This window comes from Pyrus communis, chromosome 9 (genome assembly GCF_963583255.1).
Source record: "Pyrus communis chromosome 9, drPyrComm1.1, whole genome shotgun sequence".
Taxonomy (NCBI): Eukaryota; Viridiplantae; Streptophyta; class Magnoliopsida; order Rosales; family Rosaceae; genus Pyrus; species Pyrus communis.
Window position 1 is genome coordinate 1985279 of NC_084811.1, and position 16961 is coordinate 2002239.

The following is a 16961-nucleotide window of genomic DNA, read 5'->3' on the forward strand; positions in this document are numbered from 1 at the left end:
GAAGTTAAAAAAATAATTTTTTTAGTCAAAATGGTTCAAAGATTTCCATAACACATCACTTTGATCTCTGAGATTGAAAATCAATAGAAATGATCCCTGAGATTTTCCACCATCCATTATTTTGATCATTCTGTTAAAAACTCCGTTAAGTGTCTCGGAGCTTTTGGCCAATTTCCGGCAAGTTTTCTAGTTTTTTCACAGACCAGTCACCTTTCAGGTTATTTTTCGGTCATCTTCGGCAACCATTGAGCTTCCAAATAGGTATAATCTTGTTTTACACTTTCCTATCTCATTTTGATATATTATGAGTCGAATTTGGTTAAGAAACGATTGAGTTACGAAGCTTTGAAAATTGTCCAAACTTTCAGCCAAGAGCTCCGGGACACTTAACAGAGTTTTTAATGGAATGATCAAAATAATGGATGGTGGACATTCTCAAGGACCATTTCTATTGATTTTCAATCTCAGAAACCAAAGTGATGTGTTATGCAAATTTCAGAAACCATTTTGACTAAAACTTTTATACTGAGTATTGTTATACCTTGATGATAAGTGGGTGAGGAAGAGAAAAATACAGTAAAAAAATTTTGTGTGAAATTACATTAATACCTAGGATTTTTTCTTTTTTAAATTTTTGCTGAATACAAGTAGAGGATCAAATCACCTTTTCACGCTTTTTCTGGATGACAAAAATGTTCATAAAATAAAGATTCGGTATGATTAGATTTTCAATTGAGGATAGTCTATTTTATCTTATTATTTAAAACAAATCTCAAAATTTGGACGTTTCCTAGTTTATGCAAACGATATTAGAGGATGCACGAGTTAATTCGCTTAACTAAATTTGTAAGATCATCTTCAAATTCTAGGTGGAATGTCATGTAATCAAATTTGAAAATAGGAGCGAGTTCTAACCGATATATCAATCCTATTTGGATTGATATATGAGAAAATGTGATGTCAATTTTTTTTTTTATTGTGTGGATCCTTTTAATGCACCAATTATAGATCTTGAAAATGTATTTTAATTGATTTCTTTTTAAAATGGATCCTACAAATATCATTTATAACAAAGAAACATATTAGTTGGAACAAGAGAAAATCTGACATTATCACGTCAACCATCAAATTAACATTTAACATTAATTTTTTGACATCTTATTTGAAGATGCTTAAGTTGTTTTTAACCCAACGCAACGAATGATCTTAACTAATTAAGTAAAAAAAAAAAAAAAAGTGCAAACCAAAGCTTACCCGCCAAACACGTGCCTAACCTTTCTTCTTTCTTTTTTTTTTTTTGAAAACATCATCGCTTCTTTACCCAACTTTGGTGGACTCTGCTATTTTCCAATCATCCCAAAATCCTCAAAACCTAGGGTTAGGGTTTTCGATTTCAGTCCGCAAATCACCACTCAAATTAGGACTGATCTTTTCCCCCAATTTAAAAATGCAAGCTCTCGAAGAAGCTCCCTCGCAATCCGGACTCCCAATTCCACTCACCCAGGCCCCAAATTCAACCATAGACGACGGCGTTTCGGGCTCCGAATTCTACAGCTGGCTCGGCGAATGTCATGGGTTCTTCCACAATGTGGCTCTGATCGTGCCCTCGCTTCTCTTCGTCCTGTATTTGGCGTTTCAATCGAGAAAAAGCTTCGCGAAGCTCTCCCATGGCCGCTCTTATATCATGATTGCCTACTACGGGTGCCTCTGGCTTGTTAGCTTGCTCAATCTTGCTTGGTGCTGTTTTCAGGTTCATGTTTCATTTTCCCCTTTTTGAAGTTTGCGGCTTTGTCTTTGTTCCTCGTTTAAAATTTGAATCTTTTAGCTGAGTAGTAGCATGGTTATGGGTAAAGTTTAAGGCTTTCGGTTATTAGTTTTGGTGGAATCTTGTTAATTAGTAGTATGATTGTTATTTGGGGCTCATCTCGAACTGTTTCGGTAGGAAGCACTTCTGCTAGTGGTGCTTTTATTATAAACAAGTCGAATTTCTTAAAAAAGTCCCAAGTTCTTCCTTGAAAAGCACTTGTGAGTGCTTCATGAAAAGCACTTTGGAAGTGCTTCCTGAGGAATCACCTAGCAAGCGCTTCTACAAAAGCACTTTTTAAGTTTTTCTGTCAAATGTAGTTAGAAGTGCTTCTGGTTGTGAGAAAACACTTTTTGCCCTTCTAGTTCCCGAAAAGGCCCTTGGTTTGCATTGATGTGGTAAAAGGTAAATGATGGTTGTTCTCGTTTTGAGGCATTTCTTGATAGTTTTGCTAAGATGTGGTTGAATTGTCACTGCTTTGGTTCAGGCATGGGAGTGCAGTCCTGGAAAAGAAGTAACATGGAATGTATTATCTTTGTTCACAACCTCCGGGATGCTATTTTTGGAAGTAAGCTTGCTGGCATTTTTGCTTCAAGGGAATTATGCAAGTGGACTGGAAGCTTTGACACGGACTTTTGTCATCTCAGGGATCCTTGTTGTTTTGGATGTACTTCTCAAGGTATCGCTCGTTCTTTTACATGAAATGGATTTTCACCCTTATGACCTATTTAGTTACTTCAAGAATATACTAATGGAAACATATATGTCGTTGAAAATGCACATCGGTACATTATTGTGGTACATAACGGACTTACAATTATTCTCTGTTGTCATCCAGGCAATATATCTATTTGGACTTGGCATTCCATTGTTCATCGACAATAATGACCGTGCGCATCGAACAAAGTGGGCCTTGTGGGTTGTCCACAGGCTAGTGATTACTGCAATTTACGGCTTCATATTGTTTATGTACCATTCCAAGTGGAGAGAGAGGTTACCGGGTATGTTCATCAGCTATTTACTAAAATCTGATGTCTTCATCGATTTCATAGCTATTTAACAAAATCTGATGTCACTTTTCTTGTTCTGCAGCAAGACCTGCATTCTACAAGTATACCGCTATCATGTTTATGTTAAACGTACTAGTACTGTTTGCTTGCTTGCTTACTGGAAATGGGGCTGGATTTGGATTCTGGTATGTGTGTAAATTGGTCTTTGGTCTGAAGTTTCTATGTTGCCATTAGTTTAATTTCTAAAGAGCTTCTATAATTAATTTTCAAATTTTTATTTGCAGGCTATATAGTGCTACTATTGTCTGTTATCACGCCTTTTATCTTCCGCTTTTGTACGTAACATTTCTGGCAGACTTCTTCCAGGTATTTGTAACTCCGCGTTTCTTATAGTATTATTGTTATACTTCTTTCCCTATTGGTAATCGACGTTTGGATGAAAACAGGAAGAAGATTTACAGTTGGAGAATGTGTACTATTCAGAAATGAAAGATGCCGGTTTCTTTGACGCGGATTGGGAGTGATGCACTAAGCTCTATATCGAAGATGGTTTTGGTTGTCCGGGAACTCTAGAACTTAATCGCTAGATGATCCGGTTATTACATGATGTACATAGAAGTCGATATCTTACTGGATTAGCAAAATATGTCAATGGATTGTGTCGTTTTTAAGTGTTTGTATGATGTTATATTGTATGTTGTGTTGCTTTTGGCAGTCACAGAATAATGGAAGATGTATTTCAGAGATTCTTAGTGCTTATGCAACTGAGTTAAAATTTGATATGATCAATTTGATCAAGTGCTGTTATGCTCATCGTGCACCGGTTAAAATAAAAATGAACCTTAACTTATTCGCTAATGACATGATTAATGGAAATTAGTGTTTTTAAATTATCTAAAAGCTCTTTAAGTGCGTCTGAAAGAAGCATTTGTCATGTACCAAAGTTAAAGATGTGTTCCTCTTTGCTTACGAGAGATCTTAGATTCGAATTTCGTATACTTTATGTTCAATTAAAATAAAAAAACTTAATATATTAAATGTTTTTATAAGAGGAAATTGGAGTAATGGTTTCTTAATTTTAATTGAATTCGAATAATGATTCCTTAACTGAAAATCTGTGACCATTGATCATTTAACTTCTCAAAATGTGCAGTTATGGTCTTTTTTGTCAATTTCTATCACCACGCGCATGAAGCTAAACCAACGAGCAAATATGGAAAAATCAAATGTGATAATAGGAGCAATGGTCTCTCAAATTTACTCAATTAGAGCAATGGTTTCCTAAAGTTTAACCCAATTAGAGCAATGATCACTTAACTTTAGTCGAACTGTAGCAATAGTCCTTCTATCATAACTCATTTTGACGGAAGTTCTGATGAATTTGACGAAAAAAACCATAGTTGCACGTTTTGATGAGTTAAGAATCACTGCTCTAATCGAGTTAAAATTAAAGCACTATCATCTTCTTTTGGGAATTGTTATTAGCATTCCAAAAATCTCATTTGGCACTCCAAACTTTCTATAATTAGAAAAAAAAAAATACACTTATAAAAAATGTAAAATGAGATTTTTGAAGTGCTAATAACAATTCTCATTCTTTTTTTTATAAATAGGGGTAAAAAGAAAAAATGGGGACAGAAGCGACTTTATATATTCTTTGTATTCCCAAATTTTTCTCAAGATCGTTTTGTCTTATCTGAAATGTATTCCAACACAAAACTTGATTCATTTAAACTTGTGCACCAGTAAAAAAAACCTGACCTCCCTCCACAACTCCGACCACCAACTATGGTGGCACCTCAACCGTCCGCACGACCCATGCTTGTATATTTCCGAAATATCTCCGCCTCCACCACCGCCTTTCCAACCTACACACATCCTTGCTTCTCTCCGCTACCAAAGTATGAGACTTTCAGCAATCCAGACGGAGATTGCCCTGAAACTGAGAGTTCCTCTCTCCTCCATTTTTGTGTTCTCCGAGCTTCTCTCGAACCCCAAATTCTCAAAGGTATGGACTTTTTGTTTTCTAGTTTTTGTTTGCATTTGGGTTGTTTTTGTTCTGCCTCAATTTTGGTTCTTAATGAATTTTTTTTAATTTTATTTGCTGATTTGATTTGAATTTCTTTTATATTACCCAAAATTTATGTTGCTATCCCCGAAGCCACCCGAAGTAGGAATAAATAGTGTAGCTTTAATCTAATGAAGTAGAAATTTTAAAAGCAAACTAATGAAAAAGATTTGAAAACTTTGAGATTTAATCAAAATGACAAAAATGTGTTGTAAGGGAATAGGATCATGAGCGATTTTTTAGAGTAAAATTGTCATTTTTCATTAAAGTGAACAATATTAAAAGTGTTTCGTTAAAACTTCCAATTTTAAAAGCGTTGAATGGTTAAGTTGGCAATGGAAAGTCTAGTAAAATTATGGAGTGGATTCATTTGAATTACAGTGGCGATAGAGTTAACGGCCGGTGCTGTAGTTTTGATATTATTTATTGGTTCCCGATTGAACAATGGACGAGCTTTGATGGCGATATAACATCTTGAAACACCGACATTTTACTTGTCGAATGTTATTTCTATGTTCCAAGACTCCTTACCATTCAGATATCTGCAATATTGTTTCAAACTTCCAACGAAGGGCGCTGAGGCCACTATATGATGTCATGAAATTTCGACTGAAAGATTATTCTAAGTTTATCCTGAATTATTTTAGTTATCTCGTAAATAGATTATGAATTTACATGAATAGAGTTCAAGCAATTAGTCTGCTACGTGTCTGATTCTGGAACTTCGTACCTTAACAAAACCGAACAGGTTATGTTTATGTAGTGAAGAATTATTTGACCTTGAGAGTGCTGCATCCTGGATTCACACGCATTTGAACCTTGAGTGTCAAGCTATTCTTCACCTAGTGAAAAACTATTCACGTGCTCAGGCATATTTATAGACGCACTCAATGGAGATGAGTTGCTTATCAATTAACACAACCCTTTGCAATGGAGGCAAGGCTATTTGACACTTCTCAGACGGGAGACGGGGAGATGTCCAACTTTTGCATCAATTGCTGGCAGAGAATCCACTTCTACTCCATAACCTTGCGCTAACTTCCACAGAGAATCCTTTACATGTTGCTTCGATTGCTGAGCATGTCGACTTTGTCAAGGAGATTGTGAGGTTGAAACCAGATTATGTTGAAGATATGAACCAGGATGGCTTTAGCCCCATGCATATTGCCTCTGCCAATGGGTATTTGGAAATTGTAATGGAGATGCTGAGAGTTGACTGGAGACTATGCCGGCTACATGGAAGAGATGAGTGGACTCCTCTTCATTATGCCGCTAGCAGAGGGAGGGGAGACGTAATTAGAGAAATGGTCTTGGCTTGTCCAGAAAGTGTTGAAGATGTGACCGTACAAGGGGAGACTGTTATTCACCTTGCTGTTAAGTGCAGCCAATTTAAAGCAATTAAATTTTTGGTGGAACCGGTTGCAGAAAAGAACAAGGTGAACATCCTGAATATGAAGGATGAGCATGGCTACTCGGTTCTCCATCTAGCAACCTGGAAAAAACAACATCAGGCAAGTACTATTTGAACCTTTGATCGGTACCCATTTTTCTTTCTTATAGTCATGAGAGTTTTAGTCCATATTGATTTGTTAGTGCACTAATGCTTGCAGGTGGGGGAAGGATTAGTTGGCAATGAAACAATTGCAGGAGCCTTGGAAGTAAATTCTGTAAACGATAGGGTCTCACAGCTTTGGATCTGGTCTTTCCAAATGAAACTGGTGATTGGGAAATGGAGGCAATCCTTCGTGGTGCTGGAGCCTTGAGAGCTGGAGATATAGTCAACTCTGGTGTCCAATTGTTCAATTCTCATAGCCATAACGATACCCACACGGCACCAGACTCATCAGTTGCAGCAGGAGCAGCAGAAGACAAATAGGTGGGAATTCTTCCAGTTCAAAAAGGGCAGAGACTGTCCTAGAGATGCACGTACCGCTCTGCTAGTTGTTGCTTCACTAGTGGCTACGGCCACCTTTCAAGTAGGACTCAACCCTCCAAATGGAACTTGGCAGGACAGTAGTGACGTGAATAATAAGGGGACTGGCAGCAGCAATGAACCAGTACACTTGGCAGGAAGGTCCATCATGGGTTCTTATAGTGAAGTTTCATTCGTCGTTTTTGTGGTTCTCAACTCCATTGGATTTTACTTCTCTCTTTACACGATGATCATCCTCACAACCAATTTCCCTCTCCAGTTGGAGCTTCAAATCTGCATCATAGCGGTATACACCACCTACGGCACTGCGGTTGTCAACATTGCGCCATCATATAACAGCTGGCTCTTTATCACCGTGTTCACATCGGTTTTGCCTTTTTTGGTCGGACTTGCTGCCAAATGGGCTAGACACCCTGTCACAATCTGGCTTACAAAACCTCTCGGGAAATGGATCCATCGGTTGTTTGAATTAATTGGGTTATAAAATTATTATTGTAAATTGTTATTGAAGGCTTCTTGTACAATAATGTGGAAAGAAAACAAAATAAACAAGAAACTTTGAACTGATTTTTTTATTTCCACTATTTATTTCGTAGAGATAAATAGCGTGGTTTACTTCCATTTCAGAGCTTCCTTTTGAATTGAATCTGAGTGCATTCAAACCTAGAAATGTTGACTTTATTAGTTTACTTCCGAGGATTGACCCCGATGCAGATGTTCCACCATATAATGTCGCGAAAATTCGACTGAAAGATTATTCAAAGTGTATCCTGAATCGTTATAGGTATCCGTCTATAGATCCTGCTTATATAGTGAAGAATTCTTTGACCTTGACAAACATATTTTTGAGTTTTAACAGTGCTGCACCTCGGATTCACGGGCATTTGAACCTTGAGTATGTCAAGTTATTCTTCATCTATTGAGAAACTAGCCACCTGCTCGGGCATATATATAGACACTCCAATAGAATAATGGAAGACATACATTTCTGACAGACTTCTTCCAGGTATTTGCAACTCTGTGTTTCTTATCGATGGTATTATTATTAGTATTCGTTTCCTATTGGTAATCGACGTTTGGATGAAAACAGGAGGAAGATTTACATTTGGAGAATGTGTACTATTCAGAGATGAAAGATGCCGTTTCTTCGACGCAGATTGGGAGTGATGCACTAACATCTCGGATGGAGTCTCGTCCACAGATAGAGGAAGAGTACGCGCTGTACGGCTTACGCAGTATCGAAGATGGTTTTGGTTGTCCGGGAACTCTAGAACTTAGTCGGTAGATGATCCGGTTAACACACAAGCTGTACATAGAAGTCGATACCTTACTGGATTATCAAAATATGTCCTTGGATTGTGTCGTTTAAGTGTTTGTATGATGTCATATTGTATCTTGTATTGCTTTTTGCTGTCACAGAATAATGGAAGTGTATTTCAGAGATTCTTAGTGCTTATGCAACTGAGTTAAAATTTGATAAGATCAACTTGATCAATTGCTGCTATGCTCATCTTGCACCGGTTAAAATAAAAATGAACCTTAATCTATTCGTGATTGATTAGTGGAAATTAGTGCTTTTAAATTAAGCCTTGATTTGGTATTGAGGTGCTCTGAAAAAAGTGGGTATAAAAAAAAGTTGGAAGCTTTTTTGTGTTTGGTAAACATTCAACTCCAGATTTTTTTTTTCACAGTTTTGGGTGAAAAAAAGCAAAAAACACAAAGCTGCAAAACCCAGCTTTGAAAAATCAGCTTTTTTTGCTTGCCCCCTCGTGAGCTTGAATCAGTTGACACAAATGCAATGCCGATAACTCCTTGTAATGCTTCCCTATCTGCCTAACTTTGATCCACTCCGATGAAGTCGACGAAGAAGAACTCGAGTTCTTGGCGAATTTTTGCTCCAGCGATGGTGTCAGCGGCGGCGTCGTGTTTTCCCTCTCTTTCTCCCCAATCAACACACTTACAACGGTCCCCACACCTCGTATGCTGTTCTTCAACAGAGCAACCCTTCTTCTCTTACTCATGCTCAGGCTCTTCAAAACACTTGCTCGCCCTCTTCAACTTCTGCACCTTCCTCGGCCAATATCTAAGACTTCTACGCCAGTGTCATGTCCTTCTTTAACCACCCACCTCCTTACCACCACAGTGAGACATTGACCACCGCATTCCCTCATTTCCAGGGACGTGTCGGTTAATGTACGACCATATCGTTATGGGAATGCATAGAAGGCGGAACTAGAGCATCAGGTCGATAAGATGCTCACCGCTGGCATCATCTGTCCCAACGTAAGTTCCTTCTCCTCCCCTACTTTATTGGTGGCCAAAAGTGACTCTTCTTGGCGTTTTTGTGTTGATTACCGCGAGGTTAATGCCGTCACCATCAAGGATTGTTTTCCAGTTCTAATTATTGATGAGCTTTTGGCCGAGTTGAAGGGTGCGGCTAGATTTTCGAAACTGGACCTTTGCTCCAGTTATCAACAAATTCGTATGCACAAGCCGGACATACATAAGACAGCGTTCCGCACTCACGATGATCATTACGAGTGCACTATAATGCATTTTGGCCTTACTAACGCCTCTGCCACATTCCAAGCCTTGATGAATTCCATCTTGAAGCCTCTACTCCGCAAATCAATCTTCGTGTTTTTTGATGACATCTTGGTGTTCAGCGCCTCTTTGGATCAGCATATGTCACATTTAGCTGATGTATTTGATATCCTCCAGCGACATCAACTACATTTAAAGCCAACTAAGTGTCTTTTTGGGCAAGAATCCATTGCTTATTCAGGGCATATCATCTCAGCTCAGGGAGTTACAGTTGATCCCTATACAATTGCTACCATTGTGGTATGGCCGACCCCTTCTTCTGTCCGTGCTCTTCGGGGTTTTTTGGGTCTTGCCGGTTATTACCATAAGTTCGTTTACCACTTTGGTCTTATTGCCAAACCTTTCACCATTGAGTGCGATGCTTCCAATGTCGGTATCAGGGTCGTATTATCTCAGGACCACCACCCCATCAAGTTCCTTAGTAAGCCCATGGCACCCAAACACTAAACCTTCTCCGTGTATGATAAGGAGATGCTTGCGGTGGTGTTCGCCGTCCAAAAGTGGCGCCCTAACTTGATTGATCACCACTTCAAGATACTCACAGACCACCAAACACTTCAGTATTTTTTAGACCAGCGTATTACCACTCTGGCACAACATAAGTGGTTATTAAAACTCCTCGGGTATAACTATACCTTGGAGTACTGCTTAGGAGCTTCCAATACAGCCGCTGATGCCTTGTCCCGCCAGCCGGAACTCCTTGCCCTGATGGGGCTCTCCATACCACTGTTTGATTGCGTGGTAGAGCTTCAAGCTTCATATGCCACAGACACTCAAGCTTACGACATCCTCACCGCACTGCAGCATGATCCGCACAGTAAGCGCTATTTCTAACTCCAAGAGGACCTCCTTTATTACAAATCTAGCCTTTTTGTTCTTGCAACATTTTCCTAGCGCTCCACACTTCCTCAGGAATTCCACGCTTCTCCATCTTCAGGCCACTCGGGATTCCTACGCACCTATAAGCGTATCACGAACAATTTCGATTGGCTGGGTCTCAAAAAGGATGTCAAGCGTTTCGTGGCCGAGTGTGAAGTGTGCCAACGCACCAACTATGAGACCATCAAGCCACTAGGTCCATTGCAGCCACTCTCCGCTCCAACCTAAGTGTGGATCAATATAGCCATGGACTTCATAAAAGGCTTACCCTCGACCCACAGTCACAATGCTATCTTGGTCGTAGTGGATCACCTTTCCAAATATGGGCATTTCATCCCAATCAAGCACCCTTATTATGCCCCCCAAATTGCAGATATCTTTGTTCAATAGGTCTTTCGGTTACACGGCATGCCAACATCTATTGTCACCGATAGAGATCCGATTTTCACTAGTGAGTTTTGGACGGCTTTTTCAAAAATCAACAAACAGTGCTTTGCAAAAACTCAGCGTATCACCCATAATCGGATGGAAAAACGGAAGTTTTCAACCGTACCTTGGAGCACTATCTGCGTAGCTTCATTATGGACAAGCCAAGCACGTGGATTCGATGGCTTTGTTGTATATGGATACCCGCCACCCACAATGTCATTTTATCTCCCCAGCTCCTCTCCAGTCCACATGGGCAACGTCACTCTCCAGGACCGTGACAGTTTGCTCAGGCAACTACGCGAGAACGTGTAGCTGGCACAACACCGAATGCTACAACAGGCTGACAAACATCGCTCTGAAATGACTTTTCAAGTTGGGGATTGGGTCTTCCTCAAACTTCACCCCTATCGGTAGACATCAGTATCCAAAACTCACTACCCAAAACTGGCTCCTCGCTATTACGGCCATTTCCATATGATAGCTCGAGTCGACTAGGTTGCCTATACTTTGGACCTTCCATCTCAGTCCCGCATCCACCCTACATTTCATGTGTCGCTGCTCAAGCTCAAAATCGGTACACATGTCGTTGCTTCAGCCACACTTCCCTCGGTCTTTTCCGATGGGTTCTTCCTCCGGTTTCCGGAACGCATCCTACAACATGGAATGTTCAAGTGTGATAACAAGGCTATCACTCGTTGGTTAATTAAATGGATAGGTCTACCAGAGCATGACACCACTTAGGAAGATACCGATTCCATTTTGAGCCGTTTCCCTGATTTTGTCGCCTGATGACATGATTGTTCTAAGACCAACTCCAATGGTGGGCTAAAAGCCAAATTTCCTCATTTATTCCCTCCCCCCCCCCCCCCCCCCCAAAATCACCACCCAACCCATGCTAAAACATTGGGCTAAAAGCTATATGCCAAAGCTGGGCCAAATTCCCCTCCCCATGTGAGTGGACTCGCTGGCAATTGGGCCAGTCTCGGCCCGCCCTACGCGAAAGCTTTCTCGACAGGGGTAGGCCCTGCTATCAGCCACGTGTCGACCACCCAAAGAATCCCAACTGCTATAATTTTAATCCAAGGGCTGAGCTTTAAGGACCATTGGTTGATCCAATGGTCCAGATTCAAATTTAATTTTTTTAGAATATGTTATTTTAAAATACATTGAATCCAACAACTGAGATCGAATATAATCAAATCTAACGGTAAAAAAAAAAGATCTAACGGCCTAAATTTAAATCGAACAGCTAAAATAATTTAAAAAAATTATTTAACTCAAAATTCACCCAAAAACTTTATAAATACCTATGTATTTGTTCAAACATCTACACAAAACTAATTTTCTCCTACAATTCTATCTTTCTACCATTTCTTTCCATTTCCAAATTGTTCAACATGGCAAGAGAGCATATTAGAGGTCGTAATTAGACCAATGAGGAAGATGTTGTTTTATGCTTGGCATGAGTTTCTAGTAGCAAAGATGGTGCAGTTGGCACAAATCAAAATAAGAGTATGATTGATGAAAGTTGAACGGTTGGTGAAAGTTGAAAATTTGGTGTTGAACGGTTGATGAAAGTTGAAAATTTGGTGTTGAACGGTTAATGAATTGAAAGTTAGCCCAGGGTTGAAAGATTGGTGACAGTTGAAGGCTTGCTTTGTAGAAAATTTAGAGATTTTTCAATATTTATTGGAATTTAAATATTTTTAAATTAAAATGTTCATAAAATTAATTTACGATAGTCTACATATATATATTTTTTTAAATTTAATTTAAGGAAAAAAAATAGCTTAAGTTCATTCTTTAATAATTTCAAGCTAAAATTTTAAGCCAGAAAAGTTAGAGCAGAAAAGTTATTTATGAGCTAAAAGCTAAATTTTCCGAGCTAAAAAATTTAGCTTTCAGCTTAACCATTGAAGTTGATTTAAGGATGTCCTGTTTGAACCTCATTATGTTGTAGCCTATTTCCTTAGCTTATTTTACTTATCTGGTAGTGGGATATTAGGATATGGTGACTGAGTACTCGGGGCCGCTTAAACTTTTGTCTGTAGTAGCGGTTATGGGGTATTTACAACCCTTCTGTAGTTTCCGGGAAGGTTATGAAATAACAACTTATCTTTTAACCTGCAACTTTTCCTTTTCTCTGCAATCTTGCCTCCTTGGTGCGGCTGGTGCTTACCAACCATCATCCCGACGCCGACGGCACATCCCCACCATCGCAGGACTTTTCCCTCTCTTTCTCTCTCTCCCTCTTCTCAGTGAAGCACGGGAGCACAGAGAACACCCTCGAGCAGGTATAAACCTCTTCATTTCGCCTTGTACTTCGTTTTCATACCTAGATTGCACCTCTAGGTTGTTGGTTATGGCGTCGACCGGAGCTAGGAAGCTCCGGCCTCCTCCTCTGGCGAGATCAGGAAACCAAGACCTTCGGGCCTAAGCCCATTCGAACCAGGCCCTTTGGGCCGTGCCTAAACCCAACCCAACCCTTTTAATTTTTATTTAATTGTTTAAAACCCTAAGGCCTTTGGGCCATGTCCCCTTTGGAGCCTTAGGCCCGTGCGCCTTAAAACCCAAGCCTTTAAAGGCTTAAGGCCTTCGAGCCGTTTCCTTTCACCTCAGGCCCTTGGCCTTTTAGGCTGGGCTCTAAGCCCAAATTCTTTAAGCTCTTTTTCCCTAAACCCAACCCACCTAATAACTAAACCCTAAACCCCAAGGCCCAAAGCTTTGCAATGGATGCAAGGCTATTTGACGCTTCTCAGAGGGGAGATGTCCAACTTTTGCATGAATTGCTGGCAGAGAATCCACTTCTACTCCATAGCGTTGCGCTAACTTCCACAGAGAATCCTTTACATGTTGCTTCGATTGCTGGGCATGTCGACTTTGTCAAGGAGATTGTGAGGTTGAAACCAGATTATGTTGAAGAAATGAACCAGGATGGTTTTAGCCCCATGCATATTGCATCGGCCAATGGGTATTTGGAAATTGTAAGGGAGATGCTGAGAGTTGACAATGACCGGAGACTATGCCGGCTACAGGGAAGAGAAGAGTGGACTCCTCTTCATTATGCCGTAGCAGAGGGAGGGTGGACGTAATTAGAGAAATTGTCATGGCTTGTCCGGAAAGTGTTGAAGATGTGACCGTACAAGGGGAGACTGTTATTCACCTTGCTGTTAAGTGCAGCCAGTTTAAAGCAATTAATTATTTGGTGGAATTGGTAGCAGAAAGGAACAAGATGAACATCCTGAATATGAAGGATAAGCATGGTGGCGACTCAGTTCTTCATCTAGCAACCCGGAAAAAACAACATCAGGCAAGTACTATTTGAACCGTTGATCGGTACCCATTTTTCTTTAGCCATTAGAATTTTAGTCCATATTGATTTGTTAGTCGACTAATGCTCGCAGGTGGTGGAAGGATTAGTTGGCAATGAAACAATTGCAGGAGCCTTGGAAGTAAATTCTGTAAACGATAGGGGTCTCACAGCTTTGGATCTGGTCTTCCCAAATGAAACCGGTGATTGGGAAATGGAGGCAATCCTTCGTGGTGCTGGAGCTTTGAGAGCAGGGGATATAGTCCACTCTGGTGTCCAATTCTCCAATTCTCATAGCCATAACCATAACCACACGTCATCAGAGACTCATCAGTTGCAGCAGGAGCAGCAGAAGACAAATAGGTGGGAATTCTTCCAGTTCAAAAAGGGCAGAGACAGTCCTAGCGATGCACGTACTGCGCTGCTAGTTATCGCTTCACTAGTGGCTACGGCCACCTTTCAAGTGGGACTCAACCCTCCAAATGGAATTTGGCAGAACAGTAGTGGTGTGAATAATGATGGGACTCGCGGCAGCAATGAACCAGTACACTCGGCAGGACAGTCCATCATGGGTTCTTATAGTAAATTTTTATTCGTCTATTTTGTGGTTTTCAACTCGATTGGATTTCACTTTTCTCTTTACACCATGAACGTCCTCACAGCCAATTTCCCTCTCCAGTTGGAGCTTCAAATCTGCATCGGAGCGCTATACTTCGCCTACAACGTTGCGGTTATCAACATTGCACCATCATATAACACCAGGCTCATTATCACCGTGTTCATAGGGGTTTTGCCTTTTTTGGTCTTACTTGCTGTCAAATGGGCTAGACACCCGGTCACAATCAGGCTTACAAAACCTCTCGGAAAATGGTTCCTTCGGTTCTCTGGATTAATTTTCTGATAAAATTATTGTGATATCATTTGGATCGATAGGCCCCCATCTTCGTTGGTGCATGTACTGAATAATGACGGATTACCTTGTCCTCGTTAAGTTTACTTTGGCAGTGTAGGGGGCGACGCCTCTGCATGGTTGCAGCGTCCCCCGTCTTGTACCCCTCTACACTGTTCTTTCTCTGTTAATCTTGTTTGCCTCGTTTGTAGGCTTTCTCTGTATGTTCTGGCATCTTTGCCCTGGAATGAAAATTTCCCAGTGAACGAAAAAAAACAAAAAAAAAAAAAACAAGAAACTTTGAACTGATTGTTCTTTTTTATTCACAGGTTTGTCCAATCCCCAAATTTGAATGGATTTATTTTATTGTAAAGCTATCCTGAATCGTTATAGGTATATCCTGGAATTTTGTACCTTAACAAACCCGAACAGGTTAGGCTTATGCAGTAAAGAATTCTTTGAACTTGACAAACATATTTCTTGTTTTAACAGTACTTCATCTACTGAAAAACTCTGGTTACTTTTGTTAAGATGGTATCAATCGCCAGGACGATCCTTGGTGCTATCACTTCCGCTGACGAGTTCGTTGAAGCTCTTGGTGGTTCGCTGCAGTTCTTGCAGTTTTGCTGATTGGTTTTCTTCGATTCTTGAGTTGCTGAACAGAGTATCAGGTCGATTACTTTTCTCCTTTATTTCTGCACACCAAGTGTTTGTGTTTTGGCATCAGTGAAGAATTATGGCGATTTTGGGTGTTTGTTTGGTTGTTTGTATCTGGGTTCTTTTCTGTATATGATTGAGGCCGATTCCAAGAATGTTAGAGTGTATAGTTTTCATTGAAGTTGATAAGGCCAATGCCAAGAATGTTTGACAAGACTGAAGTTTGTGAATTGTGTATTGTGAAAAAGGCCGATGCCAAGACTGTTTGGGTATATAGTTCTTATTGAAATTGATAATCGCTGATGGTTGAAACCAGAAAGTTGGTGAATTTGCCTAGTATATCGAGTTGAAGTTGTTGCTTTATTGCATTTGTGAAGTATAGTGAGTTGTTGTCTCTGAGAATTTGTGGAAATTAGGAATATATTGTTCTTTCTTGAAAGTGTTTAGCCATCAAAATGGCTGATAAGTCAGTGAGAATTGAGAATTTGTTGGGAATGCTAACACTTAAGCTGCAAGATGATAATTTTGTGAAGTGGGATTATCAGTTTCGGTCAGTTTTGAGAAGGTATGATTTCTTGGATTTCTTTACTGGTGAGTCACCTTGTCCACCAAAATTCGTGATTGATACTGAAACTGGAGTAACTAAAGAGATTACTGAGGTGTATAAATCTTGGGTTCAAAAAGATATGGCGATGTTGAGCTTGCTAATTGCCACTCTTTCCAATGATGCAATGGAGTATGTGATTGGTTGCAAAACTTCTCATGAAGCCTGGACAAACTTATAAGACAGATATGCTTCTATATCCCGGGCTAAAATAAATCAACTTAAGAGTGAATTTCATACGATTCAAAAGGGTGGTGATTCTATAGACAAATATCTGCTCAAACTGAAGGCAATTCAAGATCAGCTTATTGCTGCAGGGGATAGAGTGACAGATAATGATTTGGTGATTGCTGCATTAACTGGTTTGCCATCTGAGTTTGATGTAGTTAAAACAGTGATTCTAGCAAGGGAAACTTCGATTCCATTGAAAGATTTCAGGGCTCAATTGATTGGTGCTGAACTAACTACAGAAGCAATATAGTGAAGAATTCTTATAGGTATATCCTGGAATTTTGTACCTTAACAAACCCGAACAGGTTAGTAGGCTTATATAGTGAAGAATTCTTTGTTGTGCTTTGGCCATTCATATATCTGCAATATTGTTTCATACTTCCAACGAATGAGGCTGAGGCCACTCTATGATGTCACGAAATTTGACTGAAAGATTAGTCTAAGTTTATCCTGAATTATTATAGTTATCTCTTAAATAGATTATGAATTTACATGAATAGAGTTCAAACAATTAGTCCGCTACGTGTCTGATCCTGGAATTTT

General features: G+C 39.8%; 1 protein-coding gene and 2 pseudogenes across 1 annotated transcript; all 3 read left to right on the plus strand.

Annotated features, from left to right (window-relative positions):
• Positions 1 to 1312: 1312 nt before the first annotated feature.
• LOC137745077 (protein CANDIDATE G-PROTEIN COUPLED RECEPTOR 2-like) lies at positions 1313 to 3558 on the plus strand. The gene is made up of 6 exons (XM_068484950.1): positions 1313 to 1750; positions 2292 to 2483; positions 2643 to 2805; positions 2897 to 2999; positions 3099 to 3180; positions 3261 to 3558. The coding sequence occupies exons 1-6, from the start codon at positions 1448 to 1450 to the stop codon at positions 3336 to 3338; spliced, it is 921 nt and encodes a 306-aa protein (XP_068341051.1). The 5' UTR covers positions 1313 to 1447; the 3' UTR covers positions 3339 to 3558.
• A 2254-nt stretch (positions 3559 to 5812) lies between these two features.
• Positions 5813 to 8748, plus strand: LOC137745921 (ankyrin repeat-containing protein BDA1-like; annotated as a pseudogene).
• Positions 8749 to 12757: 4009 nt separating this feature from the next.
• Positions 12758 to 15235, plus strand: LOC137745922 (ankyrin repeat-containing protein BDA1-like; annotated as a pseudogene).
• Positions 15236 to 16961: the final 1726 nt, after the last annotated feature.

Bases quoted from the DNA above. Each gene is read 5' to 3' on its own strand.
- LOC137745077 (XM_068484950.1), top strand. From the start codon at position 1,448: ATGCAAGCTCTCGAAGAAGCTCCCTCGCAATCCGGACTCCCAATTCCA. The intron at 1,751-2,291 runs GTTCATGTTTCA...GCTTTGGTTCAG, and splicing joins TTGCTTGGTGCTGTTTTCAG to GCATGGGAGTGCAGTCCTGG. The intron at 2,484-2,642 runs GTATCGCTCGTT...GTTGTCATCCAG, and splicing joins TTTTGGATGTACTTCTCAAG to GCAATATATCTATTTGGACT.